This window comes from Macaca nemestrina, chromosome 18 (genome assembly GCF_043159975.1).
Source record: "Macaca nemestrina isolate mMacNem1 chromosome 18, mMacNem.hap1, whole genome shotgun sequence".
NCBI classification, from domain to species: Eukaryota; Metazoa; Chordata; class Mammalia; order Primates; family Cercopithecidae; genus Macaca; species Macaca nemestrina.
The window spans coordinates 47,136,480-47,157,275 of record NC_092142.1 but is presented as its reverse complement, the minus strand read 5'-3'; the positions used below and the strand labels follow the sequence as shown (position 1 = coordinate 47,157,275).

At 36.2% G+C, this 20,796-nt stretch overlaps 1 protein-coding gene across 5 annotated transcripts in view; it reads right to left on the bottom strand.

Annotated features, from left to right (window-relative positions):
• LOC105492228 (lon peptidase 2, peroxisomal) overlaps positions 1 to 20,796 on the bottom strand; it is a 118,899-nt gene that overhangs the window by 84,240 nt on the left and 13,863 nt on the right. For 4 of the 5 annotated variants that reach the window (XM_011759257.2, XM_011759254.2, XM_011759255.2 and 1 more), the window contains exons 3-8: positions 20,545 to 20,676; positions 18,891 to 19,013; positions 16,050 to 16,213; positions 14,733 to 14,827; positions 8,429 to 8,687; positions 1,262 to 1,403 (exon numbers count right to left, since the gene is read on the bottom strand). In XM_011759257.2, coding sequence (XP_011757559.2) covers positions 1,262 to 1,403; positions 8,429 to 8,687; positions 14,733 to 14,827; positions 16,050 to 16,213; positions 18,891 to 19,013; positions 20,545 to 20,676 — 915 coding nt within the window. The remainder of the gene's footprint in view (positions 1 to 1,261; positions 1,404 to 8,428; positions 8,688 to 14,732; positions 14,828 to 16,049; positions 16,214 to 18,890; positions 19,014 to 20,544; positions 20,677 to 20,796) is intronic. The other variant, XM_011759256.2, reaches the window with a different exon arrangement.

Below are 20,796 nucleotides of genomic sequence, written 5' to 3'. Positions count from 1 at the left end.
GCATGAAAAGAAACCCATGCCAAGGCAGATTATTATGAAATTTCAAAATTCCAGGATAAAGGGAAGAACCTGAAAGTTTTCAGGGTAAAGCAGGTCTGAAAGGATAGGAATTGAATGGAATCAGTCTTACCAACAGCAACACTGAAACGGGAAAGTGAAGTAAAATGGAGGCAAAGTACAATTCTGTAGAAAAATTATTTTCAACCAGAATTCTATACTCAAATTACCAATCAAGTATGAGGGAAACATAAAGACATTTTCAGATATGCAAAGTCTAAAACATTTACCACTCAAGCAAGCTTTCTTGGGAAACTAGCAGGGAGTTAACACCACAAAAATGAGGGAATGGACCAAGAAAGAGCAAGAAATGGAATACGGGAGACAGGAAATCCAACACGGTGAGAGGTGAAGGGAGAACCTAGGAAGGCAGCCATAAAACCAGATGTCAAAAACAACCGGTTCAGACTGGACACTTAAGAAGATAAAATGGATAGAACACCCAAAGTGTCTGAATGTCTTGACAGAATTAGACAACTGATGAAAAAGCAAACAAAAGAAACAAGACAACTCTGAAAAGATTTTTAAAACAGAGAGAAAAACAAAAACGGGAACAGGAAAACTGATCATAGTTTACCACACGGCTCCTGCTGTGAAAAGCATTTACATAATCAGAATAATGTAAATACTAATATGGATGTAACAGAAACAAGGAAGACGTCTTATTGTGAGATCTAGGGTATAAAAATGATACAGCGGGGACAAGGGAAGAAAAAAGGTAAAATCTTCACCTCCTGTTGGGGGGAGTCTATAGAAAATGACAAAAACTAAAAAAACAAACAAACAAACAAAAACCAAGAAGTGCAAGATAGCCATGCTATTTTGAAAGTAGGGTTAATCAACTAAAAGTTAGAGGTCACAGTGCAGAAGAGGGCATGGAGGACCCCAGGGAGGAGACCTGCTTGCTGTTTTTTTTTTGCCATAACTGTGTAGAATTGTTGGTCTCTAGATAACAAGTGTGCACAAAATTTTGTTAAACTATTTGATTAAAATAGAAAAGGAAAAGAAAAAAAGAGGGGACTTAGTGAAAGAAATCTCAAAAACATTTTAATTGAAGTGCCAAATTGCTCAGACCTCAGCCGGTATCAAACTGTTTTTCCCGTAACTAAAGCTACACCACTGTGTATATCATTTGAGTATGATTATCAACCTTCCTCCATATTCTTCTAGTATGAAGACAGACAGGGAATTTTCCAAATCTTACCTCGAGCAGAGCTGCTGCGGGATCACCCTGTAGACTTTTTCCCAGTTTGTCAACCTCATCTAATAGGAACACTGGGTTGTTCACTCCCACAGTCTTCAAGCCGTTGATGATGCGACCAGGCATGCTGCCAACATAGGTGCGCCTAGAGAAAGCAAGCAGCACATTCACAGTGTGAGATGTCAGGAGGCAGGACCGACGCCATACAGAAATCGAAACTTACTAATGTGAAAAGATCATTTAGCTATCACCATAATATAGCAAAGAGGTACTATGTATTTAAAAGGCACTATGATAAAATCAAAAGTTATTATATTCAATTCCAACCTTATCTTCTACTTAATTCTGGTTACAAGTTGCCCATGATATTGGAAGAACTGTATCACATTTGCCATTTGGTGAAATGAAGAAACATGACACTTAAGTCACCAGTTACGGTTCTTACTCTTCAAGATTCCAAAATGTCCAAAGTGCCCTATGAATTCCCAAGCTTTCCATGATTTTCCAGAGCATCTCCCTACCCAACGCAACCACCTTTATATACACTGAAATGGTTGCCCCAGGGCCAGCTAAAACATCATCATGTTCATGAAGGAGATTAAAATCGGTTCAAAGGGCCACTCAGAATGTAGACCAAAAACAACAACAAAAAAGAAAAACTCCAATCTCTTTTATTTTCAGAGGCAATAATCTGTTAACTATAGTACGAGGATCTGGGGTCAACAGTATTTATATCAGAATTCCATTATTCTTATTCTGTCATTTTGAACAAAACTGTATTCATCCCATATGCACTAATTGGCAATAATCACGTTCAGCCAGCCAGGTATTTTGTTGAATGTTAAAATGTGAGAGCGTGCTTTATCTAGTATTTGGACCAGAATCACCCATACAATTATGACAGATGTAGACTGTGGCATGAAATAAAAACACATATGTTTATCAAACCAAAAAAGGTGCATTTTTTACAAAGCCAGCAGAACTGAAAGCAGCAATTTACTAATTTTAATTATAACCTTGCTGTCTACATTGTGCAAAGCAAATGCTGTCTCTGAAGAGGCATAAAAGCCTGACTGCCGAGAAGAAAATGATCAACGAGAAGTGGAACAGCCGCAGTTACCTCATGATCTGCACAAAGCCGATTCACAGAGCAGGCCTGAATTCTGCCACATGACTGGTATAAAGTAGGACAGAACAAACAGAGTGACCTTTGAAAAGACAAGCAAGCCTTAAAAACATCGTGGGAATGCCTTTCATCTGGGAAAGGTGACCACGGGAAGCAAATGCAATAAACATTGTCCTGTTAATATAAGGAATTAGCACATTCAAGATTTCAGAATCAGATACAGGAAAGATAAGACTCAGAATTAATAAATTCTTTCAAATTATTTTTCTAGAGAACCTACAGATTTGCCATTACTCTGATTTTTAAGAGTGGTAGGGAAGGGAATTTTTAAAGAGAATCTCAAAGCCTCTAACAGGTCATTTTTTGCTGCAGTTATTTATTTGCCTTTCCTTTTTTGATGAGTAAACTTTAAAAACAGGTACTGACAATTCTATACCTAAAGTTACGGAGAGAAAATAATATTCTAGGTAGGCACCCTTTCTAAAAAAAGTGGAATCCTAGATTCTACTCACACTGTATATAAGCAATTCCTCTTACATTTTCCATTGCTTCCCAGAGCCTACGTAATAAGGTTCAAACTCCTTTGTCTGGAGTTCGAGGCTCTTCACAATCCAGCTCCCATTCATCTTCCCCAACTTGCTGCCATTACTTTCTTGCTTCATCCACAATCAAGATCCTATTATGCTCCTTAAACTTCTTACCTTTGTTAAAAATATGGTGCCTTCCTGCCCTTAATACTCCTCTTCCTGCTTATGTAAATCCCAACAATTCTAAGAAACTGTTTCTGACTACCTCTCACAAAGTGACTGCTCCAATAATGCAACGTCTACTGCATTTACTGCCCCCATAACTCATCTGATGGTTACTTATGACCTAGTTTTTATTCATGGGTATAATAACCTCCTCTAAAGAGCCAGTGAGCACTTTTATGACAGAGACGGGGTCTCGCCACAGAGTAGTGGCTAGATATAGAGCTGTAAGACTGTTCCCCACCAGATCCACCATGCCAGCACTCAAAGCATCTTTCCATCAACACTCTAAAGGTAACATAGTACAAGCCTCTGAATACTATTTTGGGCAAATTACTTGACCTAAGCCTCAGTTTCCTCACCTATAAGATGGGGATAATAGTGTCAATTTGGTGGGTTATATTAATATAAAGATCACGAGAGAACACAGGTAAAGCACACAGCACGGTGCCTGGCATACAGTGAGCTTTCCAAAGATGCTCATCGTTATTAGCAACAGCTACTTAAAGTTTACTTCTGGTTTCCTGGAAAAAGCACAAGAGCAGAAATCTGTACACCTGAGTCCCAGTTCAATTTCCGCCTCATGGAAGCAACTTTTGCAAATGTCTTTTATAGCAGACAAGAGAGAAAAACATAGGCATTTCACCATCCACTCTTCCTACCTATTCAATTAAAGGGCTCCCTCAGGCTATAATGCAAACCATTAAAATAAAATTTACAAAGAATTTGGAATATAAAAGAGTTTAAGTGTTACAATGTTAAGTGAAAACGACAGGATTACAATTCTGTTACTTAAAATCCAATGGTAAGTTTGGCAGTACAAAACAAATGTTAACAGTGATTATCTTTGTATGATAGAAAAACATGAGAATTTTTTTCATTTTTCCTTTTTCATATTTTCTACCAAGGGTGTGTGGATGTGTAGGTGTGGGTGTGGGTGTATGTGTGGGTGGGTGTGTGGGTGTGTGGGTGTGTGTGTATCTCAAACTCGAAAAAGTAATCAGTTTAAAAAAGATCCTAATGATCTCAAAAAGAAAGATAGTCTTTAAGAAACTGGGATTTTAATGTTTAATAGCATGTCTAAACAAACGCAATTCTTCTTCTGGTAGTCATTACTAAATCTTTTTATAGACTAACTTGTATGGGTGTACTCATCTAAAGGGTTGCATAACTTCCAAAATACTATGTTTTAATTTTATATGAATTCACAAACACCTAGAGAGCACTCACCACATTTAGCACTATGTTAAATAAGCATCATGGGGTACATAAAGAAGATATATAATAAATCCCCTGGCTGAGAAAGCTTGTACTTTTTATAAACGTATTGATGTATCATCTCCACAGTTGTATGGTAGAAATGCCAGAGGCCCGTATTCTATAAAGGAGCACAACAGGTGGTCAGTTTAGAGAAGAGTAAAATCATAACTGACTGCACTTACATTAATGGAGGAAGCCTTGGGTTGAGTCTTTAAAATAAACCTAAGTTTTGGAGAGGCAAAGAAGAGCTGCATGCAAATACAAGTTGAAAGGATAGTGGGCAAACCATAATATATCTGGTACACTATGCTAAAAAATACATTAGAAGCTTGCTGCTTCAGTTATTTTTCCCTTGTAGAAACTAATAATGAAACAGTTTATTTATAACTTTACCATTTCAGGTTACATATGAAAATGTATCAATGTGGAAATCACAAGGTCATTTTTCTTCTCATCTTGTTTGCAAGTTAAGCCAAGGATTTCTCACAATAATATAATTTTATTATCTAAATAAACAGCTGGTAAATTATTTCTAGGAGTGAATATCAACAGTGATTTAAGATATATCATAACAGTAATATATTATTTTTTACCAAAGAACAAATGAAAAACAATTATGCAAACATGATTTCATAAAACTTCATCTTAAAAGAAGTTACTTTATATTTAATTTGTGTGAATTGATTTACATTACTTAAATGTAATATTTAAATATAAAAATTTAAGTTGTTAAAACTGATAGAAGAGAATGGGTATTTTGTGGCTTATAAAGTGGACAGAAAAATCACAGTGGAGATAAACCCAAATGAGAAATGTCGAAAAGACAGAAAAACTGAATGAGTTAATACATAGTATAAACATTATTCTCCCTTTAAGCTACTCAAAACAATATAGACAAAAATGAGCCAATGTTTAGTCAGATCACTATTATTTTCCAAGTGTAGGATTAAATGTTAAGGCAAGCCTTTCTTTTTCTTCCCCATCTCCCACCTCATTATCATTTAACCCTAAAAAATATATCTTTGCTTGTTTTTAAAATAAATCCCCAACTTATCAGCATCCTCCTTCTCATACGCAGATACTTTCAGCAAGAAGCCAGGGTTCTACACATGGAAAAACAGGGAGAGTGAGTGGCAAAATCGAAAGGATAAGCAAGTGCAGTAACAAAGCAGCTTTCTTTTTCCTTGGCAATTCTAAGACTGCGGAACAGTGGTGCCTACTCAGAGGCTAAGGAAAAACAAAACTTTTCATGAACTCTAACTGTGAGCACGTGACCGGTACTCAAATGCCAAGACCTGGGTTGTCTCCCAAATGCCTCAACTGTCACATGGAACCACAGGTTCCCCCAGGCACACCCACGGTTGTGCTGGAATCGTCAACTGTTCTTTCTCTTCTCCTCCTATTCACCTTCAATTCATAACTGACCTAAGTGCATGCTCTGCCCTCACCCTTTCCTCAACAACTGAACCCCACTACTCTCCACGTGCTTCCAAACAGGGTTTGAAATAAAATTTTTCTACAGGCTTTAATAATTTACGGGGTAGATGGGTAATACGTCCCCAACAGCACAAGGGCAGGTTGCTGTAGTAGTTAATCAAACATCTGGTACACTGATAGCTAAGTAACACTTACCAGCAAGGTGTATCTAAAATCAGGCTGAATAAAATGATTCACAAAACAAATCGTGATACTTTTTACTCGGCAACCATCATAGCCTCCATATATACGTTTCTAAAAAGGTTTATATTTACAAATATTTTAGGCAATGGTGATTGTAACATGACCTCCTGTTACAAGACTCATAAAGTCAAGTCTTATTTTCTTTAGGCTCAATTTTCTTAATACAGTCACACACACAAAAGCATATTCACTTGAAAAAAAAAACAAATTTTATATGTCAGTAAGGATTTAAAACAGAGATTTATTTTAATCCAATGATGTTCATAAGTGGTGAGAACCATGACACTATACATTGTCCATTAATAGGCAATAGAAAAATGCATTTTCCCATAATTCTGCCATATAAATTAAGCAATAATGTTGAGAATAGGATAAATATTTTAGAAGGCAATTTAAAAAATCAGATTGAAATTTATAAAAACTCATACTGAAGCTTGTAAATCTAAATTTGTCCTCCTGAGAATTTATTAATAGAATTTAAATGGTTAAAGCTAATTTTTAGTGAATGCTGTGTGTCAGACATTGAATAAGTGCTTTCCAAACCTTATCAAATAATCAATACCAATGTGAAAAGAAACAGAACAAATTACCTACGTGTCATGTGCTTATGACGTCAATTTCATATAATTCCACAAACTCACTGTCTAAATGCCATCAAATACTTACTCTGTAGCTAAAATGAGAAGATTTAGGCCCTAGACGCAGCTTCTTTAAGTTTGGTCCAAGAGAAATGCCAATTCCTTTACAAAAGCAAACTACAGCCTCTAGTGGTACATGCAAGAATAAGAAGTCTAGGCAACAAAAATATCTTTTGAAATTGCCAGAAGAAATCACCCAAATCAATTCTCTACTCTGATCTGCACCCCTCATTGTTTATTTACTAAAATCTTGTGATGATTCTTTTTTAAAATTTATTATTATTATTTTTTTTAGAGATGGGGTCTCACCATGTTGCCCAGGCTGGTCTTGAACTCCTGAGCTCAAGTAATCTGCCTGCCTCAGCCTCCTAAAGTGCTGGGATTATAGGTGTGAGCTACCACACAAGGCCAGTAATGATTTTTTTTAAATGCATAAGAATTTTAAGTGAGCAAATAAAAGAGAATAAAAATAACCATTTCTCATAGAAAAGTTTCTGAAACAGTTTCCCATCCCTGTCTATGGATAGGGATCCCTTTAAATAAGGCAAATAGAGAACAAGATATTTAAAAAGCATCATATTCTTTTATAAGCAGTTTATGGTTTCTACATTTAAACATGTTCTTTAACACATACACTATAGGTATGTTTTCTCACAACTTACAATTGCTATGAATCCCTTAAACCATGAAATGTAAATTCATGCCTTCCCAAGGCATCTTCCATCAGATCAACAGAGAGATCAGGGAGAACGATGAATGCAACATGCAAATCTGATTCTAATAATGTCAGATGAATCAGAAACAATTTCCTCGTTGTTGTTTGTTTGTTTTTTGAGATAATGTCTCTGTCTCCAGGCTGGCGAGCAGTGGTACAATCATGGTTCACTGCAGCCTGGACCTTCCCAGGCCTAAATGATTCTCCCACCTCAGCCTCCTGAGTAGCTGAGACCACAGGTGCATGCCATTGTGCCTGCCTAATTTTTTAATTTTTGTAGAGACAAAAATTAAAATTTAAAATTTAAATATAAATTTTGTAGAGACAAAAGTGTTTGCCTATGTTGCCCAAGCTGGCCTCAAACTGTTGGGCTCAAACAATCCACCCATCTCTGCCTCCCAAAGTGTTAGGATTACAGGCATGGGCCTCTGCACCCAGCCAAGAGAGACAGTTCTTACAGTTTATTGTTTTTTTGATAGAAAGTGAGTCCAAAATGCAAGAATAAGCCTTAATAATTATGCTAACATTTATCCTTATTACTCATATTCATAATACAAACCGACCTTCATAAAAGGAAGCTTAGATTGCAATCAGAACAAGCTTGTTATCAAAGACTTCCTACCTCCTCCTATTGGTCCTCCCTATTGCAGTTACTTTGTTTAACTCTTAAGAGTTAGAGGTTATTTATGGACCGCTACTGGGTTGAAAAGAGTGTAAAGACATAATAATATCCAATCATAAATAACTTATAATTACATTCGAATGAGATTCCAGGAAAGCTGAGGCACAGAGTAGGTATCCACTGCCAAACAAAATCAAGGTCAGTTTGGGTGCTTAGAGGCTCTAGGCTAGCTGGTAAGTCTTGTAAATGTCCTTTCCATTGAAGGTACCACAAATAGCCCTTTAAAGAAAACAGACGTATGCTATGCCTAAGCTTTTAGGGAGCTCTAGTCAATTAAAAAGAAAGAGGAATCAGAGATTAAACTGAGAGAAGTGTTCTACCTGTGTCCTCGAATGTCAGACTGATCACATACTCCTCCAAGTGCAATCCTATGGAACTCTCGACCTAGAGTCTTGGCCACTGATCTTCCCACACTTGTTTTACCAACCCCAGGAGGGCCAACAAAGCATAGGATTGGGCCCTTCAGGTTATTTTTCAGCTGTCTGACAGCCAAGTATTCCAGCACTCTTTTCTTCAATTTTTCCATGGCATAATGGTCATTATCCAGAAGAATCCGGGCTGCCCTAATGTCCAGGCGGTCTGTCAAATAACCCAACAGAAATAATTAGAACACATAAAATTTTTAAGTTAAAGAACTCCTTTCAAGCATAACGAGAGCAAAATATTTTTTTCCGAAAACAGATGTGATAAGAACAGACTTGGATCCTTCTAAATGAGGCTTCTAGGAGATCTGCACTTGGTTTGGCTTTTCTACTTAAGACTTAGTGTCTCCAGAGATAGCAGGGACTACACAATTAAAAATTAAATGTTCATATCATTTTATTTGGAATGATTTTCTAGTTATGCATTACTTCTTATGAAGATATAATTTCTACATAGTCTATGTGTGCTGGCATTTGTTCCCTTTAAAAAAGGGTGATTTTTTTCCTTATTTCAGCAGTAATATATGTTCGTTCCAGAAAAGCTGATACACTAATAGAAAAGAAGAAAACAGTTACCCATAATCTCATGCCTCCAAGAGATCACCACTACCTTTACTTCAGTATGTGTTATTCCAGGCTGTGTGCGTGCATTTACAAACCTACTTTTCAAAATGGGATTTTATGGGGCCTTTAAGTTTTGTAAAATGTTTTTTTCACTTAATATATTACAGACAACTTTCACTGTCACACATATATTTATCAGTAACATTCTATGGCTACTTAATACTCCATTACTTAATTATCTATATTCATTTAACTACTTCCCTACTGCTGAGCATTCAAGTTGTTTATACATCTTTACATTTATAAAAGATGCTTCAACTGTGCATCACTGTAACTAAATCATCCCATATATCTGCAATGATTTCTTTCAGATTATCTTCTATGAACAGAAGTGCTGGGTCAAAAAAAAAGAGATGATGTAAAGAATTGCCTAACTGCCACACAGAAAGTTGTATCAAAGTCTCACCCGAAGTGTGTGAGTTAGGCTTTGTTTCTAAAGCCAGGCTTTCAACAGGTTTACTAATATGTTTCAGCACTTAAAATACTCAGATTAAACACCAGGTAACAGAAGCCAAAATAAATTCACTAGATGGGTGGCTGCCAGAGGATAATACACAGCCACATGATCATGCTGGCAGTGAAAGCAGAAGATGGGAGAGAGAAATACACACAAATCTTTTAATTAATTAGTACACACTCTTTTAATTATCTAGAATTTGCTACGGATTTTTCATAGAGGAAAAAAATGGCCTGAGATGGTAATTTGGTTCCCAAGCTAGCTCCCCCAAAAACCTAGCTAAGCAGTAAACTATATAATTTAATTATAGTACTATTGATTTTAGTCAGAGTCCTAGGTGAGTGATGCAAGAGGAGAAAAACTAAAATTTCTTCCCCCTTTCCTGGCTCCAGAACCCAACCAATGAATATATGAAGAAGTGAAAGATAGAAGGTTTCTCAATTGTTTCACAGTGCTAGCCCTGACACTAAAACCTACCACAGTAAACATAAGAGAAAACCTCAGACATCCCTTTTCATATAGCTGTAAATATTAAAATGCTAGTAAATCAAATCTATAAAGAATAATCTACTAAATCCCAGTGGGATTTATTTTAGTTATGCAAAGATGGTTCAATGTTAGGTCATCAATATCATCATGTCCAAGAAGAGTAAGTTTCCATCAAAATATCATCTTGTACCTAAAAAGGTACTTGTTATAATGCATTATCCATTCATGATTAACACATTCAGTAAGGTAAGAATAAAAGTCAAGATAATTTAGAAAAGACACAACACTGTGAAGAAATTTCTTCCAAGAAATATGCCAAGTAAAGATAATTTTAAAAGTTCTTTCAATCTTTTAAGTAAAGGTGATTTCCATGCTGTATACATTATTTTCTATCTTTTCCATACAGGACATATTTTTCTAGTTATTCTCTTTAATGATTCAGAAAGCAGGCTTCCTGTTTTGAATAACATGTGGTTACATGAAAAAAATTTCAAATTTCAATATAAATTTCCCTATTTATAATTGGAAGATTGAAATGGTATCTACTGACTCCTCTGAGATGGGAAAATCTGCAAAGATATTTCCTACAGCTCTTTCCTCTCTGCTTTCCTTTCTGCTTTCAGTTACTATCTGAGATCTCCACTTGGTAGGTAAACTTCTCTTTCAGAAATTACGAATGGGGGGCTGGGCTTGGTGGCTCACACTTGTAATCCCAGCACTTTGGGAGGCCGAGGTGGGAGGATCACTTGAGGTCAGGAGTTCGAGACCAGCCTGGCCAACGTGGTGAAACCCCATCTCTACTAAAAATACAAAAATTAGCTGGGCATGGTGGCAGGCGCCTGTAATCCCTGATATGCAGGAGAATCGCTTGAACCCAGGAAGCAGAGGTTGCAGTGAGCCGAGATCGCACCACTGCATTCCAGCCTGGGTGACAGGGCAAGACACCATCTCAAAAAACAAACAAACAAATGAAGATATTTAGGCTGGACACAGTGGCTCAGTGGCTCAGGTCTGTAATCCCAGCACTTTTGGAGGACAAGGCAGGCAGATCACTTGAGGGCAGATCACTTGAGGCCAGGAGTTCTAGACCAGCCTGGCCAACATGGTGAAACCTTGTCTCTACTAAAAATACAAAAATGAGCCGGGTGTGGTTGCAAGCGTCTATAATCCCAGCTACTTGGGAGGCTGAGGCAGGAGAATTGCTTGAACCCAGGAGGCGGAGGTTGCAGTGAGTCAAGATCACACCACTGCACTCCAGATTGGGCGACAGAGTGAGACTCCGTCTCAAAAATATATATATGAATGGCATTTTCATGGTTTTATAACCACACTCACAATTATCTAGACATAATCCTATGTAGCAAAGGTTTAGGAGCTTAACATGACTCCTTTTATACCATAATTTACTCATCTTCAGTTCTTCGTTGAAATGCTAAACAATGGAATTATTTTCATGATGGATACATGGCTGCTATACATCTCTAGTGCTGACACATATGGCATCTCAGAGTACCAAGAAATGTTTCCTTTCAACTATAAGGCAGTATTTTGTTATGACATGCAAACTTTAAATAAATTAAAAAATAAATTTACTACCACAGCTCACCATAGCTTTGTTTGATATTTTATTTTATTAAATATTTTTATTTTATTTATTATTTTATTTTTTAAAACAGAGTCAAGGTCTTCCTATGTTACCCATGCTGGTCTCAAACTCCTGGGTTCAAATGATCTGTCCACTTTGGTCTCTCAAAGTGCTAGGATTACAGGTGTGAGTCACTGTGCCCAGCCAGCTTTATTTTTAATAGCCAAAAAAACTGAAAACAACCCAAATGTCTATCAACAGATGAAGTGATAAACAAATGATGGTATATCCATACAACAGAATACAACTCCAGCAATAAAAAGAAACAAATTACTGTTATATACAGCAACATGGATGAACCTCAAAATAATCATGCTGAATTGAAGAAGCCAGAAAAAAGGGCTCATACTCTATGATTCCATTTATATGAAATTTTAGAAAATACAGATTAATCTTTAGTGGTTGCTTGGGGATTAGGAGGCAAGGAGGAAAGGGGCAGGGAAGAAGGAAGGGATTATTAAAGGGCATGAAGAAACTTCCGGAGGTGATGGTTGTACTCATTATCTTAATTATGGTGATAACATTACAGATGTATACATAAGTCAAAACTCATCAAAATGTACATATTACATTTGTGAAGTTTACTCTATGTCAATTACACTTCAATAAAGCTCAAAAAAGAAAAAAAAAACCTTTCTCTAAAGAGAAATTAAGGGCCAGGCGCAGTGGGTCACATTTGTAATCCCAGCACTTTGGGAGGCCGAGACGGGTGGATCACTTGAGGTCAGGAGTTCAAGACTAGCCTGTCCAACATGGTGAAACCCTGTCTCTGCTAAAAATACAAAAAATTAGCCAGGTATCATGGCAGGTGCCTGTAATTAAGGCTACTTGCGAGGCTGAAGCAGGAGAATCACTTGAACTTGGGAGGCGGAGGTTGCAGTGAGCCAAGATCACGCCACTGCACTCCAGCCTGGGTGAGAAGAGTGAAACTCCATGTCAAAAAAATTAATAAATAAATAGAAATTAAGGAAACAATCTCATTTACAATAGTTTCAGAAAGAATGAAATACTTAACTACAAACTTAACCAAGGAGGTCAAAGGTCTGTACACTAAACATCATAAAACACTGATGAAAGAAGTTAGACACAAACAAATGGAAAGATATTACATGTTCATAGACTAGAAAAATGTTGCTAAAATATCTATACCACTCAAAGCAATCTACTAGTTCAATGTAATCCCTATTAAAATTCCAATGACATTTTTCACAAAAATAGATTTTTAAAAATCCTAAAATTAATAAGAAATTACAAAAGACCCTGAATAGCCAAACCAATCTGGAGGAAGAACAAACGTGGAGACACCAGACTTTCTGACTTCAAGTTATATTATGAAACTACAGTAATCAGAGACTATGATTCTGGCACAAAAACAGACACACGGACCAATGGACTAGAATGGAGAGCCCAGAAATAAACCCTATCAGGTTAGCTAGAAGGTCAACTAATTTTCAAAAAGGGCACCAAGAATATACAACAGGGAAAGGCCAGTCTCTTCAAAAAAATGCTGTTGGGAAAACAGATACCCACATGCAGAAGAACGCACTTGAACCCTTATATTATACCGTGTACAAACATTAATTCAAAATGGACTCAAGACTTAAATGTAAGGCCTGAAACTGTAAAAGTCCTAGAAGAAAATATATTTTAAAAGCTCCTTGACATTGGTCTGGGCATGGTATTTTTGATATGACACCAAAGTCAAGTCAACAGAAGCAAAAATGAACAAGTGAAATTATATCAAACTAAAAAGCTTCTGTACAGAAAAAAAAGTTCAGCAAAATGAGAAGGCAACCTATGTAATGGGAGAAAATATGTGCAAACCATATATCTGATAAGGGGTTAATATCCAAAATATATAAGGAACTCATGAAACTTAACACCAAAAAATCAAATAAGTGCTTATCATGACTAATAATCAGGGAAATGCAAATCAAAACCACAATGAGAAAGCACTTTATGCCTGTTAGGATGGCCATTATTAAAAAAAACAAACCAACCATAACCAGTGAAGGTGAGGATATGGAGAAAAGGGCACCGTTGTACACTGTTGTTCGGAATGTAAATTGGTATAGCCATTATGGACACAGTATGGAAGTTACTAAAAAAGTTAAAAAACAACTTCCATATGATCCAGCAATCCCACCTCTGGGTAAATAGCCAAAGGAACTGAAATCAGGATCTCAAAGAGATAGCTGCACTTCCGTATTCACTGCAGTATTACTTACAACAGCCAAGATACGGAAACAACTGAAATGTCTACTGATACATAAGTGAATAAAGAAAATGTGGTATAGACATACAATGGAACATTATGCACCTTAAAAAAGAAGGAAATCTTGCCATCTGTGACAACATGGATGGAACTAGAAGGCATCATGCTAAGTGAAATAAGCCAGACACGGAAAGACAAGTACTGTATGATTTCACCTATTTAATGCATGTGCAATCTAAAATAGTCAAACTCATAGAAATGGAGAGTAGACTCGTAGTTGCCAGGGGATGAGAGGAGAAGAAAATGGGAGGTGATGGTTAAAGGGAACAAAGTTTCAGTTACGCGAGATAAATAAGTTCTAGAGATCTACTACAAAGAAAAGTGCCTATCACTAACAATATTGTTAATTTAACATTAGACCTTATGTTCAACGTTCTCACCACCAGCACCAAAACAAAAAAGCCAATAATAATGATGATAATAATAATCACAAAAGACATAGGAGGAAACTTTGGAGGTGATGGATATGTTTATGGCTATGAGGATTGTGATGGTTTCATGGGTGTATACTTATTCCGAAACTCACTGAGATGTATTCACTAAATATATACAGCTTTTTGTATGCCAATCACACTTCAATAAAACGGTTTCAAAAAAATTGAAAACAAAAATAACAGTAAGACAATCAGTGGAGTAAATCTGAAATGAAAAACTGCATGAGCTTTCTGAGTGACAATTAGACTGCAAAAAAAGGTGTAATTTTTTGGCTTACCAGTTGTGCTTTTGTTCCAAGGAAGTTCTACCATAAGTTCCAAATAATTTCTAGTCAGAGCATATTCTGGCATTGACTGAGGCATTTTTTTGAGTCTGTGGAGAAAGAATACACAGCAAACTTGTTCAAGAACACAGAAAAATTCTGTAACAGAAAAATCAAACAGCTCTCTTTCTTGGTTAGATATATCATGCATGTTTAGTTGAACAAATCTGAAAAAGTTTGAAAGTATCCAGATAATAAAACGTTTATTTTGTTTTGTAATGTAATGATCACCACTCCTCTCTCTCTCCCCAGCCTACTTTACTGCCCCTTCTGTAGTCCCACCAGGGAGGGGTTCTTCCCTTCTGCTCTGCTTTCTCTACAATGTATTCTCATATTTTGTAAGTACTTAATGTACTTACAAAACAAAATAAGGCAGATACCTGCAAACTGCAGGAGAAAACAGTATATCTAATTCTATCCTGGAAATATGGCCTCACTAGTGTGTGTCCCTTTTGAGCTCACAGGGATAGTCAAGTGACACATATCCATCGGTTTACTTATCACAGTAAGATGTAAGTGCCTAACTATGCGTAATACAATAATTTTATTCTTTTGTATCAGAGATGAGTGAGGTGTCGCCTCATAAAAGCAAGCTAATATCATATACTCATTTGAATGTAATTATAAGTTATTTATGATTGGATATTATTATGTCTTTACACTCTTTTCAACCCAGTAGCGGTCCATAAGTGTTCTATATATATTAACTAATGTCAGAGGCAATATAAAATACCCATCAACTACAATTACCAATGTTCTTAACTGTGAGCCTCAGAAAGTCAAATATGAAGTCACTAAGCATTCAAGCAGGCTCATTACAATTCACTAATAAAAGAAAATGGAATAAGAGTTATAAAGTTAAAAGTATGTAAAGGAAAAATGGCTTTCAGTTTAACACTGGGGATATCCAGAAAATGTAATCAACCCACATATCCTATTCTGTTATCAAGGTTTCCCTGTACTTTGTCTTGTACGAAGAGAAATGGACAGTCCTTGCCCTTGAGAGTTTATAATCTAGAGAAGAAAAGTCACGTGAAGAATACGATGCTAACTGAACAAACATTACTTATAAACAAAGAAGCATGGTCTGTTCTTTCAGACAACAAAAAGGCAGCTGCAAGAGTTATAATGCTTGACAGCACACTGCAGGTGGAAGACTTGCACCATGTATCCTCAGTATTTGAGAAAAGAGTAGTGAAAGTGGTGTTAATCAGGAGTACTAAGAATGTTAATCAGGAGTACAATAATGAACAAATGCCTTTTATAATTTACCTCTTTATCTCTTTGACACAGACTTTATGGGCCTGCTCTGGCATACTAGATGTTTGTATTTTTTTCTCTAGCATGACAATGTCATCATTATCTTCATCTTCATCTTCATCTTCTAAAGTACCTGAGATATGTGTAATTCTCCTAATAGGGCGTATTGCTATAACCTAATGTAGAAAGCAGAAGAGTAAAACCGTATGTCAAAATAAATTGGAAATAGTACCCAGGTACACATAAGATTATGACTGGTGCTGAATAAACATTTTTATGACTATAGTCTATAGCTTTAGGAAGTGAAGCTCAGAATGATAATCTGAACTTCAGGCGGTTGTATACAGAGAGGCAGTAGAATTGCGAAAGCAGACCAGCATAAGGTAGACATGATTCTTTGGTATATGCTTACAATAATATGTGCATGAGAAAACAAATTTCAAGGAACTGGATACCAGAAATGATTAAACCAACTAGGAACTATCTTTCTTTCAGCTACTATTGCAGCCACTATTTTCTTGAAATACATTACTTCTTACCATTTGGTGACTGAAAAAAATTCCATTTTATTTCTCACATTACAAAATTTCTTCCTAGCATCTTCAACCTTTCCACCACTGGCTCTATTTTGTCTTCAAAGCTTTCCTGCTTTCAAAATATTTTTTCTTACCTCTAGTTCCTTCTAGTTAACTACCACACTATTTACTTCCCTTCTTGTGAGGTTCTGTGACAAGTGGCTATAACCACCAGATCCCCTACCTCATCAATCACTTCAGTGAGCCTTTGGCATCTGTTCCCATCCTGCCAAAATTGTTCTTTCAAATCTAAAAAACATATTCTGTGCAAAGTCAAATGGCCTTTGTGTTCTCCGCTATGATCTCTCTATCATATGTTAAAACTACCTTATGTGCTCCTTGAAATTCATGAATAAACAACCATTACTGGAGCAAAATGATATACTAGCATTTAATTTAAAAGCCCCCAGAACATTTTATTTTTTGAGACAGGGTTAAGCTTTGTCATCCAGGCTGAAGTGCAATGGCATCAACACTGCTTACTGCAGCCTCAACCTCCCTGGCTCAAGCAATCCTTCCACCTCAGCTTCCTAAGTAGCTGGGACTACAGCCACACACCACCATGTTGGCTAATTTTTAAATTTTTTTTTTGTAGAGGTCTCACTATGTTGCCCAGCCTGGTCCTGAACTCCTGGCCTCAAGCAATTCTCCTTCCTTAGCCCCCAAAGTGCTGGGATTACAGGTGTGAGCCACCACATTCAGCCCAGAACTTATTTTTTAACCTGGAAAATTTATCTATTTAATACATTCAAATATAAAAATGTTTAAAATATAAAGCAGTAAATAAAAATTTAATTTTATAAAAACATAAGTACTAAATATATGCTTTTATTCTTATATAAGTCATCAGCAGATAAAATATTATAAATAAAAAACTGAACATATTATATATATTTTTAAAAGTGAGAGTTCTATAAGCATATCAGTGATTTCACTGTTAAGACAAAAGCACTTTTTAATGCATTTTTCCTTCCTGACTGCTAAAACAGTGCTTTTCAACTCTTAGGGGAATGAAAAGGACAGAATTTTAGGCTAACTCCAAATATTATCCTCATTCCTACTTTTTAAATAACTATCTCTTGTTTGATCATTTTCTGGAGCACTTTTGAAAAACTTTCATTTTAAGTGATGGCAACCTTTATTGAGAGTAAGTTGAAGTTTTCTGCAACTCCCAGTGGATTTGTCTTTCTACACAAAATGAGTAATTGAATCCCTAATCTGATCTCAAGCCAGAAATAATCCAGTTTTCTGCATGTTTTAAACAGCATGGTGTCCTGGAGTACTAAACCCCAGCATGATGATCACTGTTCCTCCCTCTCTCTCCTCGGCCTACTTTACTGCCCCTTCTCCAGTACCACCAGGGAGGAGTTCTTCCCTTCTGCTCTGCTTTCTCTACAATGTATTCTCTTTGATGACAAGACTTCTGTACTGATGAACATCAAATTGCTAACATAATTCTCAACACCTCACTTAAGTCAGAGTTCTGCATCTCCAACAGCCTTCAAAGAACTGCCATTTTCACATCCTGTCCATACCAAATATATTTTCCTAATCTAAACTCTGTCCAGACATAAAAATTGAAAAATCAACAGATCAAGGTAGACTTCAAACAGATCCCATCATACATATAAATGTAATGGATGATAATGGGGATGGGAAGGATTATGTAATTAGTGGTGTTGAGTCAAATAAAAAGCTATTTGAAGGAAAAATACAACTGCTGTCTTCAAAATAATATATGGGTTAAAGAATTAAATACTTTTTAAAAAATCAACTAAAGTCAAACTGAAAGGAAAGTGAATATTTATCAAGCCACTGGAGGTTAGAGGACTTAAACTTAGAAAACAAAAAAGATCAAGAGTTTGACCAAATAAAAATGGAAACTCTTGTAAGTTGAAAACAGCCAAATTTCGGACACAACATACAGTCCCTTTAAGAAACAGTTTTGTATTACTTCCTTAATACTACATGCAGTAAAAAAATGTTACACTCAAAGACACCCATCACAGTTATTTGTTAGTGTTTACAATATGCAAAACACTGGAAACAAAAGGGGAAATGGCTCAGTAAATTATCCTTTTGGACGATAACCAAAACAAAGTGAGAAAAATGCTTACATGTTTTAAAAAATAAATCCAGGCAAAGACAAGGATGAGAAGGAAACATCTAAATTTTATCAGTAATGCGAGTGGTAGGAGACAATAAACTTTTCTTTTTTGTTCCTCTCTTTATTCTCCTCTTTTTTTCAAACCTTAAATGGATTAAAATAAATATTTACCCTCTTATCATCATCTTGCTTGGGTTTTCTGGTTTTTTGAAGCAATTTTAGGCCTTCAATTTGTCTGACAAGCAGTGGTATAGTCATCTTGAACCGCTCCTCTAGGCTCACAGCATCTAAAATCTAAGGAAATGTGAGTCAATTAATAGGATCTCTCTCAGAAACACACAATCCAAAAACAGGCAGTCAGAGCCATGGTTTGAATTGCCAAGTTAAAAAAAAAAAAATTCTTACCAGTATTCACAGCTACACTACGGCTAAGACAACCCAAATGAACTATATTAATCAGCAAGGTTGTTTGAGATGAGTATCAGAATCCTCAAAAAAGAAAGAAAAAACAGAATCTTGATTTTTCACTTTAAAATGAAGCTGTGTGTTTTTAAGATTAAAAAAACCAGATACACAGTTGACGTCAACTCTTTCTGGGAATTATTCTCTTAAAGCCCAGCATGTGTTTTCATATTAGATCTAAACAAATTATAAGTTCAAAATATTAAATGTTTACATACACAAGACAACAGAAGCACTGAACCAACTCTCACTAGTGATTTGTCGGAGCACGGGCCGCTCTCCGTTCCTGCAGTAAAACACACTGCTGCCGCCCACAGCCAGGGGGCTCTCTGGCAGTCCCGTAACTCCTCTACTCCCACCGGTTTAATTGAATTCCTGTGTATAACCAACCTGTTTGTGTTAGTTGCATTTGCTATTATAACAGTTGGATTTAAGTATTAAATAAACTGATAACATATGAAAGAGCTGTTTCACTGAAAACAAACAAATGTTCTAGGATGATTCAGTAAAAAAGATTGCTTTAAAAATAAGTGTGCAAGAAAACTTAAAGTATTACAGTTTGGAGATTAAGTCATGTAAATGTAGGATTCTACACTTGGATTACTTTTTAAGTGTCTTTAAAATTCATTTCACTTTAAATAAATATAAATTTAAAATTATAAGTAATGTATCATAGGTGTGATTTATATAAAAAACATCATGAAGATTCTAAGAAAGCAGGTCCACACATAAGGGAAGGGCCATGGCTCCACATTTAAAAATAGTGAATCAAAGAATGTCTACATATTTAAGTTAAATTAAATATTCACCCCTTTTTTTTTTTTTTTTTTTGAGACAGAGTCTCTGTTGCCCAGCCTGGAGTGCAGTGGCACAATCTTGGCTCACTGCAGCCTCCGCCTCCCAGGTTCAAGCGATTCTCCTGCCTCAGCCTCCCAAGTAGCTAGGATTATAGGCGTGCACCACCACGCCCAGCTAATTTTGTATTTTTAGTAGAGATAGGGTTTTGCCATGTTGGCCAGGCTGGTCTTGAACTCCTGATCTCAACTGATCCACCCATCTCGGCCTCCCAAAGTGCTGGGACTACAGGCGTGAGCACGCAGCCAAATATTGACCTTTTTATGATTCTTTGCTTTAACTTTTTCTGTAAATTGACTATTAGTACTGATTATACAAATAAAAGAGATGCTTGTGTAAACAAAAATATAAAACAATCACATTTGAAAGTCAGCTTAAATGTAAAAGCATTTCAACTACTTTGGGTCTCCAATATCTTTTTCTTGAAGGTCAAAACTTAACTACTCACTATCTAGATCTCAATAAAAAGTGACAAAGCAACCTGGCATTCAAGAAGGGAACACTGTACCTGGAGTTTCTCTTTGTTGCTCGTTCGGATAATTGATGTCAAGATGTCTGGTAAAGCTTCCCTTGGAAGACTATCTAAAAGACGTCTCAATTTAGCAACTGCAGGGACAGACATATCCAACATTTCAACCAACTAGAAGGGGGAAAAAAAGTCTCTTAAATGAAATCTGGCATTATTTGTGAATTTTTAAAAATCAGATTTCCATCTAGGTTTAATGTTTGGGCCTCAGTCTTTGTTTTTGAAAGATCACTG